At 47.1% G+C, this 20,278-nt stretch overlaps 1 protein-coding gene across 1 annotated transcript in view; it reads right to left on the bottom strand.

Annotated features, from left to right (window-relative positions):
* Nucleotides 1-349: 349 nt before the first annotated feature.
* The window catches only part of LOC145354508 (zinc finger matrin-type protein 4-like), a 400,098-nt gene continuing 380,169 nt past the window's right edge, over nt 350-20,278 (bottom strand). Inside the window, exons 7-8 of the mRNA XM_080205937.1 lie at nt 15,576-15,969; nt 350-3,316 (exon numbers count right to left, since the gene is read on the bottom strand). Of these exons, the coding sequence (XP_080062063.1) occupies nt 3,275-3,316; nt 15,576-15,969 (436 nt within the window). The 3' untranslated portion in view covers nt 350-3,274. The remainder of the gene's footprint in view (nt 3,317-15,575; nt 15,970-20,278) is intronic.

Genomic DNA, 20,278 nt, shown 5'->3' with positions numbered 1-20,278 from the left:
ATAATATTGGAATAGTTTAGGTTAGAGGGTCATTAGATTGGTTCCACTGGTCGGCGCAACATCGGGGGCCGAAGGGCCTGTACTGCGCTGTAATGTTCTATGTTCTAATCACATCTGGAGCCTGCGCTGTTGTCAGTGATTGGGATTCATTTTGGATTGGGTAATAATTCTCCACTCACTACACTTGGCTCAGGCGATAATCCTGCTTTTATCAGAATTTTCACCTCTCAGGCAGGTAATGGGAGTCAGGAAGCTTCCTGGCCCATCCCACTCACCTCAGGAGGAAGTGCCTGCAAAAGCAGATCTTCATGGCCGGGGGGGGGGGGGGGGGGGCAGGTGCAAGGTTGGGCCAGCTGATCTGAGAAAAGATTTGGAGGCAGCCGCAGCTACTGGGTGTGGAGGTCGGCTGTGTAAAATACCCACCTCGATTTCATCCCAGTTAAAAACAGGAAGGGCCTCTAGCCCTGACCTCACACGCTCTATCATACCTACATACTCCAATCCCCATCCATGCCCTCAGCCATTCCCCATGGCACCTCCTGCCCCCAATGATAATAGTAATGGATATCTTGGCTCTTACCAAGCCTCATTATGTATGCTTGGCTGAGAGTCCAGACAACCTTTACTCTGGTGGAAACAGCTGTGCCCAAGAGGAAACATTGTTTGACTTTCAGCTCAGGCGGTCTGATGTCTGCAGTCAATTTCACGATGTTTATTTATACAAGGTTAAGCGGATTCAAGGACCTTTGGTTTCTCTTATTGATACTTTAAAGGGTCTGGATAATTCAGACTTTTATTGCCTCTAAGGAAGTTAGTTTTTCTTATCGTAGTAGAAGGTTATGAATGAATTATTTATGTTAAATCATTTTTTTAACCCATCCTTCTGTCACTATAGGGTTCATACAATGTATATGTACAATGTGAGTCAATAGGCATGGAAGTGCCATAGCTTTGGTGTGAAGGGTCATGGGGGGGACGGTGGGTTGAAGAACAAAGTTTGGCAACGGGATATGAGGGGCCGGGGCGGGGTGGATGGAGTGACACAACTTGGAATAGGCACCATGGGACTGGATGGATGGGCAAAGCTTAGCATTGTGGATAAGTGGCACGGTAATACAATGATTAGCACTGCTGCTTCACAGCTCCAGGGTCCTGGGTTCGATTCCCAGCTCAGGTCACTGTCTGTGTTGAGTTTGCACATTCTCCTTGTGTCTGCGTGGGTTTCCTCCGGGTGCTCCGGTGTCCTCCCATAGTCCAAAGGTGTGTGGGTTAGGTTGATTGCCATGCTAAGGAATTGCTCCTTAGTGTCCAGGGATGCATGGGTTAGAGGGATTAGTGGGTATAATATGTAGGAATATTGGGGTAAGACCTGGATGGGATTGTATTCAGTGCAGACTTGATGGGCCGATGGGCCTCATTCTGCACTGTAGGGTTCTATGATTCTATGATTCAAGTGGAGCCATGGGGGTGGGGGTGTAACTTGCTGTAGGGCGCGTGAGGTGGACATTTTGAACTTACTTTTTAGAAGGTTCCCTCATCCAGAACTCTCCTCTGAGGGGTTGTGATTCTGTAAAAAAGATAGTGAAAATTACACAGGTGGGACATGCCTATCTCCACAATGGAACCAGGTCAGGAGTGCCGGAAGCGGGCATTTGACAGGAATCAACCCTTGAAAGGCATTCCTGAAAATCAGACAGCTGGGAATGGAGTCGGGAATCCCGGATTCAGGACTGGCCCACACAAATGGCCCCAGAGTCATCCCAACGCGGTGAAAATCTGGACCGTTATTGCCATCTCAGTCATGAGTTCACGGTGGCACAGTGGTTAGCAGTGCTGCCTCACAACGCTAGGGAGCCGGGTTCAATTCTCGGCTCGGGTCACTGTCTGTGTGGAGTGTTCTCCCTGTGTCTGTGTGGATTCCCTCCGGTTTCCTCCCACGGTCCAAAGATGTGCAGGTTAGGTGAATTGGCCATGCCAAATTGCCTCTTAGTGTTTGGAGGGATGGGGGAACTAGTTGGGGTAAATACATGGGGTTATAGGGATAGAACTTGAGTGGGATTGTGGTCTGTGTAGACTCGATGGGCTGAATAGCCTCCGTCTGCATTGTAGGATCCAATGATAAACAATTTGTGGCGGGCTAGTTGAGTTTTTACTGAATTTGATTCAGTTTGGCCTGAGCCCTGCCAGAATTCCAACCCTGGCTCTGATTCATTAGCCAGCACCGTGGTGGCAACACTTACTCTGATTTTTATTCCTCAACTATCTTCCAATAAAAATAATGCTTAGCGATGACACATTATTATTCCAGTAATAATTTCCTGCTGATGTGAGGAGCATTCCAGAATATGGGAATGACATTCACAGAGAGAAATTACAGTTAAAACATTATCTCCTGTGCTCCGAATTTCCACTTCTCGATTTCCCCGCGTGAGAAGCCAGAACAACTTGACATCCTATTTGCCGTCTATGTCATTTTTTTGTTTCCAAAAAATAATTGCTGTACGAACGAGCATCTGCACTCAACAATCTGACAACATCCACTAGAGGGGGGTCAATAACCAGAGGACACAAATTTAAAGTAATGGACAGAAAGGGGTAGGGTAGGGGCTGTCGGAGGGGAGGAGGGGGGGAAACGAGGAATTTTTTTTTTTAAACGCAGAAAATTGTTCTGATCTGGAATTCATTGCCTGAAAATCCGGTAGAAGCAAATTCAAACGTAACTTTCAAAAGGGAATTGGGTAAATAATTGATCAGAAAAAATGCACGGGACGAGTGAGGTGGGCCAGGGGTACAGATTGGGGTCAATTGGATAGCTCTTTCAAAGAGCTGGCACAGGCACAACGGGCAGAATGGCCTCCTTCCGTGCTATATGATTCCATGATTCTCCAAAGGGCATATAATGGTTAATAATGAATGTTCTATTGTACAAGGGACCGGATATCAATTGCTACAGGTTTGATTGGAAACACGATATCAATGATTGAATTTTCATGGTGAATGGTTAATGTATTATTCCAGCTTTTCCATCTGGAAAATAGCATTTATTGTGACACTTTTAACCTGTACACAGTAAGTGAAAAATTTTTTGTGTTCGCAATGAGTCAGCGTTCAGCCTGCCCTCCCTTTGTCCCAGTGTCTGCTTTGGGGGGCGCAGCCCCTGCCTCCGATGTTCCATCTCCAGCATTGAGAAGGAGGTTCTTCAGGGCTTGAGGGTCCTGGTGACATGGGACTTGATCCTCCTTCGTTCCCTGTCCAAGGTGATGGCAGCGGGCTCCTATTGATAGTAAGAGCAGCCGTCCACTGCCGTTGCCTGAGACTGAGACACAGAAAAGGAAAAGATATTTTAATAGAGGTAGAGGAAATTAAGAAAGGAGTTGGCAAATACCGTAGTTGCCGGAATTTTACCAGCGTGTCCTCCTGAGGCTCATAAGATCGCACCTGAGACCAATAGAGAATGCTGTTCTGTGAGCCTCATCCAGCCCGACTCCAGGGTGGGTGAAATCAGGGCCAGTCTGTCACTTGAACTATTCAGACCAGGTTCATTCCTAATCAATATTGTGGATAGAGATCGATTGCTTTGATTTGTCAACATTATCATCACATTGTGTGACTACCAAATAATGGAAGATAAATTTGAGATCTTTCCTCGTCTACTGATTCATCTGATCCCCTCAACTCCACTCAGCCAGGATGGGACACATGCGGGGTGCCAGTGAGGACTGCATCTTCTTTATTCATTCGTGGGACCTGAGTGTCATTGACAAGGTCTGGTTTTATTGCCCATCCCTTTAGTTGCTCTTGGGAAGGTGGTGGTGGGTCACCGTCTTCAACCCACAGTGCTGTCAGGGAGAGAGGGGTTTCTAGGATTTTAACACAGTGACCGTGCGGGAGTGGCAATGCTGCCCCAAATCAGCTTGGAGGGAAAATGGCAGTGTTGGTGTTTCCGGTGGCATGGTGGCACAGTGGTTAGCACTGCTGCCTTAGAGTACCAGGGACCCGGGTTCGATTCCTGGCTTGGGTCATTGTCTGCTTGAAGTTTGCACGTTCTCCCTGTGTCTGCATGGGTTTCCTCCGGGTGCTCTGATTTCCTCCTACAGTCTAAAAAATGTGTTGGTTAGGTACATTGGCCATGATCAATTCTCCCTCAGTGTGCCTGAACAGGTGTCTAGAGGATTTTTGCAGTAACTTCATTGCAGTGTTAATGTAAATCTACTTGTGACACTAATAAATAAACTTTAAACTATGTGTCTGCTGCCCAGGTTCTTCTAGGCAGTAGAGGAGATGGCTTTGGGAGATGCTGTTGAAGAAACTTTGGTGAGTTGCCATGTTTTCATAGAATACCTACAGTACAGAAGGAGGCCATTTGGCCCATCACGTCTACACCGAGAGAGTATATTGTCCAGTCCCTCTCCAGGTAACTCAATACATTTACCCTGCTAATCCTGCTAACCTACACATCTTGGGACACTAAGGGTCAGTTTAGCATGACCAATCCACCTAACCTGCACATCTTTGGAGTGTGGGAGGAAACCGGAGCACCCGGAGGAAACCCACGCAGACATGGGGAGAATGTGCAAAGGCTGAAGGCTGAATCCAGATCCCTGGTGCAGCGAAGTAGCAGTGCTAACCACTGTGCCACCCCAGAGGGAAGGGTGATGGGTGGCCTGTGCCTCAGGGTGGGCTCGAGAGGGATTTATTTATCAGCCTTCAGGAAATAACTCTGGCTACTGGGAAGGAAGAATTTGAAAAATCATAGCAGAAGGTGTGAAACTTGCACGAGGACCCCCCACTGCCAGGGTCTAAAATACAAAAAGGGAAGAGTATGTTTTAGTTTCGCTGGTCAGTGTGTTTTTTCCAGCGCACAAGGTTGTTTTACACCATCGTCGCAATTATCCAGACACATCAGCAATCGATCCCTTCGACAGTGTGTCTTCATCCATTATTCAGCTGACTGATGCTTGCATTGCAACGACACTGCCTGGAACCTCTCCAGTTCCCCAAATAACCCGTCTCTAACCTTTCCTGTCTATTAACCAACTCTTACTTGGCAACAATGAGATCAATTTACAGAAATATCTCGCTGACCCAAATTTCCAATTGATGAGAATGAATCTGGACAAGGACAGGAATTTGATCTCGGAGATGAGGAATCTGCATTGATATAGCATCTTATTAGGTTTCCAAGGCACCGAGTGAATTACTTATGAATCACACAGTTGTTATGTGGCAGTCAGTTTTGTACACAGCATGATCCCATACATCACAAGTTAGGTGAATTATTCCTTATTGCTGCCCTTACCCAGCTCCCACCTGGAACACTGTCTGATACAATCATGATGTGGAGATGCCGGCGTTGGACTGGGGTGGGCACAGTAAGAAGTCTCACAACACCAGGTTAAAGTCCAACAGGTTTATTTGGAAACATGAGCTTTCGGAGCACTGCTCCTTCACCAGGTGAGTGGAGGTTAGTTCACAAATGAATTGGAATATGAAGAATGGTTGGAATGAGAGTCTTTACAAGTCATCAAGTCTTTACAGGTATAGACAGTGTGAGCGCAGAGAGGGATAATCACAGGTTAAAGAGGTGTGAATTGTCTCAAGGCAGGACAGTTAGTAGGATTTTGCAAACACAGGCCAAATGGTGGGGGTTACACCTAGTGTGACAAAATCCTACTAACTTTCAGAGCGCTGCTCCGGTGAGGTCACCTGAGGAAGGAGCAGTGCTCCGATAGCTCATGATTCCAAATAGACCTGTTGGACATTAACGTGATGTTGTGTGATACAGTCAGAGAATGGTTAAATTCACAGAAAGAGGTCAGTCAGTCTGCTGAGCCGATGAGGATTCTCTGAAAGAGTAAACCCCACATTCCTCTGCCTTCCACATACTTACCTCATTCCCTCTTGAAAGCTACAAACTAGGCTGCCTCTACCAGCGCTCTCCCCCCACCCCCCCGACCCCCCACACACACACCCTGCTCCCCATCACTCCCAGTCGGTGAATTCCAGATTCTAATCACTCATTTCACAAGAAAATTTTACCTAATTTTGCCATTGATTCTTTGCCCCGTCACCGCTTCAAGCTCTATCCTCTAGGTCTCATGTGGACTCAGGTTGTTTGCAAGCTTGGCATTCCAAGCTGGGTGTCAACACCTGTATCCTGTTCATTGTAACAGACACCTACATCAGTCTCCATCACTGAAGCAGCTTCTCCCTCCCCTTCCACCCACTGGCAACTCAAACTCTCAGTCATGGCTTTGCCAACCCCTAGATTCAACAATGTTCCCTTGGCCATTCTCAAATCCATCATCCAACTCATCAGGAACATTGTTGCTGTATCTATGTGTCAGTATTTATACTCACCCTTATCCCTCTGCTCACAGACCAACAGTGCCTCCTGCTGACTTAATACCTCAGGTTCAAAATTCCCACCCACAGCTTTCACCCCTCCCTATCTCAGGAACCCTCTCCAACCCTACGACCCTCACACTCCCTATCTCAGTATCCCCTCCAACCCTACAACCCTAACCCCTTCCTATCTCAGTAATGCCCTCCAGCCCTACTGCCCTCACCCCTCCCTATCTTCATAACCTCCCCCAGCTCTACAATCCTTGCCCCTCCCTATCTCAGTAACCCCCTCCAGCCCTATAACCCTCACCCCTCCTATCTCTGTAACCTCCTCCAGCCCTACAACCCTCACCCCTCCCTATCTCTGTAACCTCCTCCCGCCCTATAACCCTCACCCCTCCCTATCTCTGTAACCCCCTCCAGCCCTACAACCCTCACCCCTCCCTATCTCTGTAACCTCCTCCGGCCCTACAACCCTTGCCCCTCCTCTTTTTGTAACCCTCTCCAGCCTACAACCCTCGCCTCCATCTCTGCAACATCCTCCAGTCCCATAACCCTCCCCCTTCAGCCCGACAACACTCACCCCTCCCTTTCTCTGTAAGCCCCTCCAGCTCTTCAACACTCAAGCCTCTCTATCTCTGTAACCCGCTGCAGCCCGACAACACTCACCCCTCCCTAGCTCTGTAAACCCCTCCAGCCCTTCAATACTCACACCTCTCTATCTCTGTAACCTCCTCCAGCTCTACAACACTCATCCTTCCTATCTCTCTAACTTCCTCCTCCAACCCTAGAATCCTCATCCCTCCTTATATCTTTGACCACCATCAGAAAACCTCCCCAACCCTCAGGTCAATCTATTCCTCTACCACTGCTAATTGACTATGGCAGTTGGAACTTCTATTGCAATGTGGCTGAGTTACTCAGACTAATTGTGAGTTAAAGCATCCATGTCTACCATCTACAAGATGCACTGTAGCAACTCACCATCATCTTAGGCAGCATCTTACAAACCCACACCTAGAAGGACAAGGGCAGCTGAACCATCTCTAAGTTCCCCTCCAAGCCATTCACCATCCTGACTTGGAAATATATTGGCCATTCCTTTACTGTCGCTGGGTCAAAATCCTGGAACTCCCTCACTAACAACACTGTGGGTGTACCTACACCACATGGGTTCAAGGCGACCGCCACCTTCTCAAGGGTAATTAGGGATGGGCAACAAAAGCTGGTCTAGCCAATGATGTCCACATCCCAGAAAAGAATAAAAAAAGACAACTGATCTGTCAAAAGGAGGGGAGTTGGTCAGCATAAAAAGTAAACCTACCATTGTACAACTGGGCATTGGTGAGGCAACATCTGGAGAAGTATGTGCCACTTTGGACTCCACATCACTGCAAGGATGGAGTCGAGCTGGAAAAGGTACAAAAAAAAGTGGCTAAAATGATACAGGGAGGTTGGAAAATACAGCACATGGGAATGGACAAAGAAATGGGAATAGCTTCTTGGAAATGAGGAGACTGAAGATGTGATCAAAGTCCTTGAAATAGGCAGGCATGGAGCTGTCTAGGGCTGGTTATCTGAGCAGCTCACTGAGGTAAGTTGCAGACGCAAGTACCATAGATCTCCAAGGCAAACATGGACAACTGGGTGATCACTTTGCTGAGCACCTTCGGCCTGTGAGCAATCAGGGCCCTGACCTTCCGGTTGCTGCCATTTTAACACACGATCCTGCTCCCATGCCCATGTGTCTATCCTTGGCCTGCTGCAATGTTCCAGTGAAACTCAACACAAATTGAAGGAACAGCATCTCATCTTCCTGCACTTTACAGCTTTCCAGTCTCAATATCGAGTTCAACAACTTCAGATGATTGGCTTGACCGCACCTCGGTCCCTTTGTTTTCATTCTATTTAATTTTTGACTGTTCTCTACCTTTTATTTCTTTATTGTCTTTCTTTATTTTTCTTCCCCTACACTCTTTCCTCCTACTTTATCCCCTATCCCTTACCTTTTCTCCCCTTTGCTTCTCCTTTCCCCCTTTTTTGAATGTCTTCCTATCTTCCACCCTTCCCTCCATCCCCCCAATCCCCACATCTCCATCTGTCACAGTTCACTCTCTGATTTCAGTTTCTCTGCCGTTTGGCCATTCACACCCTTTATTCTCTTGATGGGCTGCCATTAGCAGCCTTTCCCCTTGTTTTTGTGGCTACGACTCATCTTTCATTCCCTCACCCTGCAGTATAAATATCTCTCACTTTCTACGCCTTTTAGCTTTGACAAAGGGTCATCTGGACTGGAAACGTCAGCTCTTTTCTCTCCTTACAGATACTGCCAGACCTGCTGAGATTCTCCAGCATTTTCTCTTTTGGTTATGGGCAAGTACCTTCAAGAGCCATACACGAGATAGAACCAAGAGGATGCTACAGGGCCAGAGTAAATGAGCCTCTGGACTATTCCAATCTTGAGATTTCTGGGTTGCTCCCACTCTCTGCTCAGGGTTTAATTTTTCTTCTCTTGTGAAAGATTTTATGACGTTTCGGGACATTAAAAATACAAACAAACTACAGGTGTTCATTTCTAGAGGTATGTAATTGAAAGGCAGGGATGCCACATTAAACTTGGGCAGGCTGCACTTGGAGTGTTGTGCACAGATCTCAATATTACAAAAAGAATATTGATGCACTGGGGAAAGTACAAAACAGATTTCCAAGGAAGCTACAGAAAAATTTATAACTGGCAGAAAAGACTAAACAGGCTGGGCTATTTTCTCTAGAAATAAGAGGGCTGAGAGGTGACCTAACAGATGTACTGAAGATTGTGATGAAATGTGTTTTTTTACTTGTTCTTGGGATATGGATGTCGCTGGCTGGGCCAGCATTTATTGCCCATCCCTGAGGATGGGTACAATGGCACAGTGCCATTACAGCACTACTGCCTCATAGCATCAGGGACCTGGCTTGAGCCATTGTCCGTGTGGAGTCTGCATGTTCTCCCTGTGTCTGCGTGGGTTTCCTCTTGATGCTCTGGTTTCCTCCCACAGTCCGAAAGACATGCTGGTTAGGTGCATTGGCCATGCTAAATTCTCCCTCAGTGAACCCGAACAGGCGCCAGAGTGTAGGGACTGGGAATTTTCACAGTAACTTCATTGTGGTGAGCCTACTTGTGACATGAATAAATATACTTTGAACTTTAAACATTTAAGAGTCAATCTCATTGCTGTGGCTCAGGAGTCACATGTAGGCCAGCCTGGGTAAGGATGGCAGATTTTTCCTAAAGGATAGTAATGAACCAGATGGACTTTTATGACAATCGACCATGGTTTCATCGTCATCATTAGACTTTTAATTCCAGAATTTTATTGAATTCAAATTTCACCATCTGCCAAGTGGATTCGAACCCTGGTCCCCAGAACATTACCCTGGCTCTCTGGATTACTAGTCCAGTAATAATACTATTAGGTCACTGCGTTTTGATAGAGTTTATGCATAGAGGATATTTATTTCCACTGTGGGGAGACCAAAACAAGGGGCCACAAATAGAAGATAGTCTCAAATAAACCCAATCAGGAATTGAAGAGTAACCTCTTTATTATTATTTTTAAATTATTTATCAGTGTCACAAGTAGGCTTACATTAACACTGCAATGAAGTTACTGTGCAAATCCCCCAGTCACCACACCCCAGCACCTGTTCGGGTACACTGAGGGAGAATTTACCATGCCCAATGCATCTAACCAGCATGTCTTTCTGACTGTGGGAGGAAACCAGAGCACCCAGAAGAAATTCACACAGACAAGTGGGGAATGTGCAGACTTCACACAGACAGTGACCCAGACCAGTCCCTGGTGCTGAGGCAGCAGTGCTAACCACTGTGCCACCATGCTGCTCCCATAAAGAGTGGTGAGAATGTAATATTGTCATCACAGGAACTGGTTGAGATGAATAGCATAGATGTATTTAAGGGTAATTTGGATAAATGCGTGAGGGAGAAAGGAGCAGGAGGAAATGCAGTGAGACGAGGAAATGGGAGGAGGTCTATGTACAGCAGAAACATGAGTATGCACTCGCCAGTGTGTGGGGAGCATGGAAGCCTAGTGAATGGCCTGTTTCTGTGTCATAAACAATATATTGTGTATGTAAGTGTAGTTATTATTGAGTGAAGGATGGCACGACAGCATTGAGCTCATTTACACTGGGTATGATCTACTCCACTCCTGATCTTGCAGTGGTTGATGTGCTGATTGGGTGAAGAGTTGTATAATGTTCCATTTCCCTGGCCCACCACCCTTCGTGCTGATGAAGAGAGATGTAATGAAGATATAAAGAAAAGTCGATAATTTTAATTGAATTCACTGGATGGAGAAACTCACCCTTGGCCTTTATCGCAGCTAAAGCTACAGATTTACGACGCTGCAACATTTCAGGGACTGAGAAACAGCCGACTCTGCAACACATTCCCTCTGCATTGGATGCTGGTGCATTCTGATATGGAATTATTGTTCAATTTCTCTCGTAAATCCACCTGGGGAGTTCCAGCTCAACTCTTTAATAGTGTCTGCTGTGTGAGAGATTGTGACATCTGAACTCCAGCATTTTGCTGGAGTCGACACTGTCTCTGTGTGCTTTACAAAGAGAGGAAGGAGTCACCTACAGGCCTCTAATCAGAGGGAAGAGCTTATGGGATGGCACGGTGGCACAGTGGTTAGCACTGCTGCCTCACAGCGCCAGGGGCACAGGTTTGATTCCTGGCTCGGGTCACTATATGTGTGGAGTTTGCATGTTTGTACTCTTGCTAAGTTTGCAGATGATACAAAAATATATAGAGGGACAGATAGTATTGAGGAATCAGGGAGGCTGAAGAAGGACTTGGATATGTTAGGAGAGTGGGCAAAAAAGTGGCAAATGGAATACAGTGTGGAAAAGTGTGAGGTCATGCACTTTGGAAAGAGGAATGGAGGCATAGACTATTTTCTGAATGGGAAAATGCTTAGGACATCAGAAACACAAAGGGACTTGGGAGTCTTTGTTCAAGATTCTCTTAAGGTTAGCGTGCAGGTTCAGTCAGCAGTTAGGAAGGCAAATGCGATGTTAGCATTCATGTCGAGAGGGCAGCGATGTACTTCTGAGACTGGATAAGGCCCTGGTCAGACTCCGTTTGGAGTATTGTGAGCAGTTTTGGGTCCCATATCTAAGGAAGGATGTGTTGGCCTTAGAAAGGGTCTAGAGGAGGCTCACAAGAATGATCTCTTGAATGAAGAACTTGTCATTTGAGGAATGATTGAGGACTCTGGGTCTGTACTCGTTGGAGCTTAGAAGGATGAGGGGGGATCTTATTGAAATTTACAGGATACTGTGAGGCCTGGATAGAGTACATGTGGAGAGGATGTTTCCACTAGTAGGAAAAACTAGAACCAGAGGGCACAACCTCAGGCTAAAGGGTGGATCCTTTAAACAGAGATGAGGAGGAATTTCTTCAGCCAGAGAGTGGTGAATCTGAGGAACTCTGTGCCACAGAAGGCTGTGGAGGCCAGATCATTGAATGTCTTTAAGGCGGAGATAGATAGGTTATTGATTAATAAGGGGATCAGGGATTATGGGGAAAAGGCAGGAGAATGGGGATGAGAAAAATATCAGTGATGATTGAATGGGCGAGCAGACTTGATGGGCTGAATGGTCGAATTTTGCTCCTATGTCTTTTGGTCTTATGGTCTCCCCATGTCTGCATGGGTTTCCTCTGGGTGCTCTGGTTTTCTCCCACTTTCTGAAAGACGTGCTGGTTAGGTGCATTGTCCCGAACAGATGCCGGAGTGTGGCAACTAGGGGAATTTCACAGTAACTTCATTGCAGTGTTTATGTAACATGGTTAAATCTTTCTGTTGCGTTCTTCTGTTTAGCACTGAAACGTACCAATCATATAAGGATTGGTAGAGAAAAGGATGGCACAGTGGCTACACTATGAGGCAGCAGACACACTGCTACCACATAGCTCCAATGACCTGGGTTCAGTTCCAGCCTTGGGTGACTGTGTGGAGTTTGCACATTCTCCTTGTGTCGCTGTGGGTTTCCTCTGGGTGCTCCAGTTTCCTTTCGCACTCTAAGGATGTGCAGTCTGGTGGATTGGTCATGCTAAATTGCCCCTTAGTATCAGGGGGATTAGCAGGGTAAATATGTGGGGTTACGGGGAGAGGGCTTAAGTGGGATTGGTGTCAGTGCAAACTCAATGGGCCAAATGGCCTCCTTCTGCACTGCAGGAATTCTATGATTCTATGGAAAATAATGTGGATTCTTTATGTGAAGTCTACATACAGCCAATAATAACCACAAGGCCACATCAATATGTCTGATCTGGAGGACTGTTGCTATGTGCTTGTGGGATTATACATCCCAGCTTGTCTCACAGCAGATAGAGGTGGACAGCAGTTTAAGATACTTTTTATAGTATGGAGATGCAATTGTACCTATACCCCAAGTGTGGTCTAACTAGAGACCTATGCCAGCTTAACTTCTCTACTTTTGAATTCTATAAGCCTGGAAATAAATCTCAAAGCATTGTTAACATTGATAGTCCTTTCCTGACCTGCAATGCTGCTTTTAATGATTCATTCACCTGTGTCCCTTTGCTCTTCTACCCCATTTAATTTCTTATTTTAGAAGGTTTAAAATTTAAAATTTATTTATTATTGTCACAAGTCGGCTTACATTAACACTGCAATGAATGGTGGAGCAGGCTCGAGGGGCCAGATGGCCTACTTCTGCTCCCAGTTCTTATGAAGTTACTGTGAAAATCCCCGAGTCACCACACTCTGGCGCCTGTTCGGGTACACTGAGGGAGAATGTTACTTGGCCAATGCACCCTAACCAGCACGTTTTTCGGACAGTGGGAGGAAACTGGAGCACCAGGGGGAAACCCATGCAGACACGGGGAGAACATGCAGCCTCTGCAAAGACAGTGACCGAAGCCGGGAGCTGAACCCAAGTCCTGGTGTTGGTGATATTTTTATTTCTTGGCCAAATTACCTCACCTCATATTTATCTGTGTTAAAGCTCACTTGCTGCTTAACTTTTTAGTCTGTCAGTTGTCCTAATGATTTGTCAAACGCCCTTTGACCTTCCTTATAGACAACACCAACTGCATTCAATCCACCAACACTCTCTGTTACTTCAAAAAGTTTGACAAGTAAAATTTGTCTCCAACAAATCCATGCTGACTCTCATTAATGAGCCCATGCTTTTCCAAGTGCCAATTCATTTTATCCTGGATTATTTTACCTGTTTCCCCACTGCCGATATGAGGGTGAGTGGTCTGCAGTTCGGTTTATTCCTCTCCCTTCTTTCCAAACCGGAGTGTAACATTTGGAACACTCGTTTTCGCACATTGCTTCCATATCCAAGGAAATTGAGAGATTGTGGCCAGAACTGGGGCACGCTGGGGTTGTTTAAGGCTTATTTAAACAGGCACATGAGCGGACTAGAGATGGAGGGATACAGGAGACTTTTCTAAATAAAGATCAAGAGCTTATGGACTCTCCAAAATATTTCATGGCTCATTTGCTTTATTTCTGCGCTTCTGGGAATTCCGTAAATGTCCGTCTAAGTTTTGTATGTTTATTGGTGTCTTTTCTTTTACTTCACAGGTGATTCGGTCTGCCTTGTTGTCCAACAAGGGGCATACACGTGGTGGGTCGTGCGATGGCTGCTCTTGGATGTTGCTTCGAGAGTTGCCTAGTGCTTCATGTCGTTAGTGCACGCTTAAACTGGATCATCTGACGGGCAACATGACAGCTCAGTGACTATCACTGTTTGCGGTGCAGATACAGGGATTTGGGCCAGTGTCTGTGGGAGTTTGCACATTCTCCCCGTGCTTGCGTGAGTTTTCTCCGGGTGCTCCAGTTTCCTCCCACACCCCAAAGACATGCTCTTAAGCTGATTGGTGTAACAAACTGTCCCTAAATTAGTCTTCCCTTAATCTTCCCCAATAGGTGTAGAAAAAGGTCATGGGTAGAGGAGGGCACTCATAATGTTAAAATGGCGGCACGGGCTCATTGGGCCGAAGGGCCTGTTTCCCGGGCTGTGTTGTTCTTTGTTCTTTGTAACTCTGCAATTTCTCTCGCTTACTTGAGATGTACCCCATCAAAACTGGGTGACTTTTCTATTTTTAAGGACTGTTAACCTTTACACTCTTCTCTTTATCTATTCCTATCTTCACCAGTATCGCCACTCCTTTACTGTTACATTGGCAGCACCCCCCTATCCAGTGAAGACAGACTTAAAGATTAAGGAGCCTTCTTGGCTCCTTAATCACACCCACCCTTCCTCTGACGACCTTTTTACTATTTGTGTTTATAAAAGTCTTTTGTTTCCTCTTTTCTATTAATCGCTAATCTATTTTCACACAGTCCTTTGTCCCTCTTGGCTATTTGTACTGGAACATTAAATCTAACCAGTGTGGTGCTGAGGGAGTGCTGCAATGGCAGAGGCGCAGTCTTTCAGATGAAACATTAAATTGTCCGTCCTCTATGCGAAAAAATACCTATGGCATTATTCTGGAGAAGAGCAAGAGACTTTCTCCTCCGGAGAGGTCCATCCCTAGGAGAATGTTTCCCTCCCACTTCCCAGGAGAGACCCCCCCCTCCCCCCAGGAGAGATTCCGTCCAGAAGAAATCGCCTGAGGAGCGATTCCCCCTCCCTGGGGAGAAATCCCCCCCCCGGAGATATCCCGTCCAGGAGAAATCCACCCCCCCCCCAGGGATAGATCTCCCCAGGAGAGATCGTCCCTAGGTGAACTCCCCCACCGCCCCCCCCCCTCTCCCAAGGAGAGATCCCTCCCAGGACAGATCCCACCCCAGGAGAGATTACCCTCCGGAAGAGTTCCCCTCCAGGAGAGATCCCATCCAGAATAAATTGCCCCAGGAGAGGTCCCCCCCTCCCCCGCCTTAGGAGAGTTCCCTCCCAGGAGAGTTCCCCTCTAGCAGACATTCCCCCCAGCAGAGATCCTTTCCAGGAGAGTTCCTGTCTAGGAAAGGTCCCCCTCGCGTCCCTGCCAATATTTATCCCTCGATTCACCGTCACTAAAACAGATTATTTTGTTACTCATGTGTTTTTGTGGGATCTTGCTATGCACAAAGTGAAAATATTTCAAACCCAATTCATTGGCTATAAAACGCTTTGAAATCCTGTAAGGTGCTATAGAAATGCAGTTTCTTTCTTTCCATTGAATGGATGCTCCCTCTTACCTCTCCACAGCCTGGGATGAGCCCCAGCCAGCTTCCCTGGTCCTCGGCCCAGCCTCTCATGGCAGCGCCCCAGCTTCTCTTCTCTCTCCCCAGCCTTGCCTGGCAGTGCCCGGTCGGGCCTGCCTCGATGCCGACCTCCCTGTGCTCTTCCCAGCTGGGGGTGAGCCCCTGGAGCCTGGTGTCACTGACCACTGGGTTATCCTCGGCCTGCCTGGCTCCACAGTGAAGGCCGCAGCCTGGGCCTGCTCCCCTCCAGCTCCGCTTCTCCCGGGCAGGCCGCCCGTCGCAGCTGGTGACCTGGGAAAGCTCCTTGCCGTCTTCGAGCCGTTCTCCTCTGCCTCGCACTGCAGCTCGGGCCAGGGGTTCTGTACCTCCAGCGTCCTTTGCCTCATCACTGCGGAACAACAGAGAATCCAGTCAATCCCAAGAACCAGTAAGAACAAAAACCATAAACGGTGAATAAATACACTTGCTATATGACTGGAGTTTCATCTTTGGGGAGGCAATGGCCTGGTGATATTATCGCGAGATTATTAATCCAGAAACTCAGCTAATGCTCTGGGGACGCGGGTTCGAATCCCACCACAGCAGATAGTGGAAGTTGAATTCAATAAAAGAAATCTGGAATTAAGAATCTACTGATGACCATGAAACCATTGTCGATTGTCGGAAAAACCCATTTGGTTCACTAATGTCCTTTAGGGAAGGTGGTCTGGCCTAGGTGGTTGGCATGGTGGCACAGTGGATAACACTGTTGTCTCACAGCGCCAGGGACCCAGGTTCAATTCCAGCCTTGGGTCACTGTCTGTGTGGAGTCTGCACATTCTCCCCATGTCTGTGTGGGTTTCCTCCAGGTGCTCTGGTTTCCTCACACAGTCCAAAGGGTCAGGTGGATTGGCTGTGCTGAATTAACCCTAGCGTCAGAGGGATTAGCAGGATAAATGCATGGCGTTATGAAGATAGGGTGGAACTGTGGTTGGTGCAGACTTGATGGGCCAGACCACCTTCCCTAAAGGACATTAGTGAACCAAATGGCCTCCTTCTGCACTGTAGGATTCTATAGTGTGACTCCAGAGCCACAGCAATGTGGTTGACTCTCAACTGCCCTCAGGCAACCAGGGATGGGCAATAAATGCCAGTGACAATGGGCAATAAAAGCCAGTGACACCCATGGCCCACAAATGAATAAAAACAATCTTGTCTCTGATACAAAAACATGAACTTTGTGTCTGAATGGTTGACATCTATGTTTATGTTCCACATGTGCCTCCTCTCACCCCTCTGCTTTGAACCCTTTCAGAAACATCCTTCTATTATTTTCTCTCTGCTGTATTTACCAGCTTCTTGTGAAACACATTGATGTTATTCCCTCCAATCACTCCCTGTGGTAGTGGATTCCATCTGCTAACCACCTTCTCGCTGAAGAAGTTTCTCCTGAATTTCCTGAATAATTTTTTACTGACCAACTCACATTTCTGGCCCTTAGTTTTCGTTTCTCGATATTTTCATAGAACATAGAACCCTACAGTGCAGAAAGAGGCCCTTCGGCCCATCGAGTCTGCACCGACCACAATCCCACCCAAACCCTACCCCCATAACCCTACACATTTACCCGCTAATCCCTCTAACCTACGCATCCCTGGACACTAAGGGGCAATTTTAGCATGGCCAATCAACCTAATCTGCACATCTTTGGACTGTGGCAGGAAACCGGAGCACCCGGAGGAAACCCACACAGACACGGGGAGAATGTGCAAACCCCACACAGACAGTGACCCGAGCCGGGATTCGAACCCAGGCCGCTGGAGCTGTGAAGCAGCAGTGCTAACCACTGTGCTACCGTGCCGCCCACATTTTCCCTATCAAATCTTCGTTTCAAGCAGATTTCTCCAAACCCCTTCATGCCAGGGGCCACTTTTCAATTTTTTTTCACCCAAGGGGGCCGATGCGCAGATTTTGAAGTATCGTGATCTTACTGCCTGTTCGTCCCGCGCCCTCGCTGCAGTGAGGTTGGAGCGTTTGGCGCCCAGTCACATCTCTGTTCACTGTAGCAGGAAGGGAAAATCCTGCCAGCGTGAACGGTGGAAAGATTCCGGCAAGCGTTTGAAGCAACACTAAATATGTAATGTTGTGTTATGAAGGAAAGAAGCAACTAGCTGAGCAAATATAAATCAATGTCAAAGCAATAAATTGATCATTTAAAAATGAGCAAAGACCAAAGATCACCATCACAGAGTCATGTTGTGTTTCTCTGGCTCACTCTCAGTCTCAGTGAATTGCTGTGAGTGTGTGTTGGTGCGTGGGGGTAGAGTGAGTGTGAACCCTGAGACTGAGTGAGCCAGAAGCTCTTACACACTTGTTCACACACACACACACACATACACACACATATACACACACACTTTCACAGATGTACACAGAGTCTATCACCCACAGCTTACAGACATACACTCTTGCTCACACACATACACACACTCACACACACACACATGCACACTCACACACACACTCTATCACACACACACACTCACATACACTCCATCACACACACTCACACACACACACATGCACACTCACACACACACACTCTATCACACACACACATACACTCCATCACACACACACTCACACACAACACACACACACACTCACTATCACACAGACACACACACAAATGCTCACACACTCACACACTCTGTCACACACACACAGACATACAGACGTGACCACACATGGCACATACACACACACACTCACACACACACATACTCCATCACACACAAGCACACTCACACACATGCACACATACTACCACACACACTCACTCATACATACACACACACTCCATCACACACACATACGCACACATACTCCATTACACACACACATATGCACCACACATACACATACACACTCATTACCACACACACAAACACTCACACACTCTGTCACACACACAGACATATACACACACTCACAACATACACACCCTACCACAATGCACATACATACACACACACACACACACACATATTGCTAAATTGCCCCTAGTGTCAGGGGGATTAGCAGGGTAAATATGTGTGGTTATGGGAATGGATGGGATTGTGGTCAGTGCAGACTTGATGGGCTGAATGGCCTCCTTCTGCGCTGTAGTGATTCTCGGGACCTGGACACAGCTGTATTTACTGGAGGAAATGGGACTCTCGCCAGCCAGCTGCAGATTCCTGCGCTCTCTCTTTTTCAGAAGGCCTGATGATTTAAGTTCCCATCAGGCCCCTCACTGGCGGGCCTTCCCAGGGAACCACAGACCGCAGGCACAGAAATCCCGCCTCCCGAGGGTTGCTGGCCAATCACCCTATTCTGGTTTTCCCTCCAGTGACATTACTAAAACTGACAATCTGATGATATTACCCTGTTACTGGGAATTGAGATGAGCGCGCATTTAGTGGCAGTTATTGTGATGCAGACTCAAGAACAAAGAACAGTACAGCAGAGGAACAGGCCCTTCGGCCCTCCAAGCCTGCACCGATCACGTTGTCCTGTCTAAACCAACCGCGTGTTTCCCTCTATTCCCCGTCTGTTCATGTGTCTGTCCAGATAAGTCTTCAATGTGGCTAATGTATCTGCCTCAAACACTTCACTTGTCAGTGCATTCCGGGCCCCCACCACCCTCTGTGTAAAAAAAAACTCCCCCGCACATCTCCACTGAACCTTTACCCCCCCCTTACTTTGAACTTGTGTCCCCCTTGTAATCGTCATTTCTGACTTGGGAAAAAGCTTCCAACTGTTCACCCTATCCACACCCCTCATAATTTTATAAACCTCTACCAGGTCGCCCCCCTCAGCCTCCGTCTTTCCAGAGAGAACAATCTCAATCTCCCCCCACAGCTAATACCCTCCACACAAGGCAACATCCTGGTAAACTAGATGGGCCCCTTCTGCACTGTGTGATGTCTGTGGGAGCTTCCTGTGGACAGGTTGGCTGCTGTGTTCCCCAACTCTACGGCAGTGAGTGCCCTTCATTGGTGATAAAGTGCGTTGGATCAATGAAAGAAGCTTTGGAAATAGAAATGCCTCTTTCAAATTTAATTGAAAACCTGGCAGTGTCGATAACAGATGGCTGAGCTGTAAGATTCACTCCCATTCAGCTCAGTACCCCTGAGAGTCACACAGCCCAAGCAATAGCAATACCTCCTACCTGTTACCTCTGTCTTTTAACACAATTTACAGCGTAACGATCTATAACTGAATGATCAGTCTAATTAAAAAATTCAGCGTTCTCTTTGCTCTGACTGACTCCACTCCACTTCAGTCCATTGACAGAACGTGGCAACTCCACAGTAATCGACTCCTATCTGGAATCTCATGTAGAGGCCTTTGATTTACTGACTGACACACAGAGAACACAGCTTGTTAACGCTGTTTCTGTTGTGCTGCATTTCTCTGTTAATCTCTCTCAGATAAAGGACAAATTAACTGCTGCGGTCACTGGGTCTGGCAGTGGGCAGGTGTGTGAAACACAGGAGGACATGTGGGTTACATGATGGGTAATGCCCAGGATTGGCAGGGGGAGGGGGGCGATTACCATGTTCGGGGGAAATATCCATACTGGGGCGGGGGGGGGAAATTCCCATTCTGGGGGACAATGCCCATGCTTGGGGAACAATTTCCATGCTGAGGGGTTGGAGAAATACTCATGCTGG

This window comes from Carcharhinus amblyrhynchos, chromosome 17 (genome assembly GCF_965287045.1).
Source record: "Carcharhinus amblyrhynchos chromosome 17, sCarAmb.v2.hapA, whole genome shotgun sequence".
NCBI lineage: Eukaryota > Metazoa > Chordata > Chondrichthyes > Carcharhiniformes > Carcharhinidae > Carcharhinus > Carcharhinus amblyrhynchos.
This window is presented reverse-complemented; position numbering and strand designations above follow the sequence as displayed.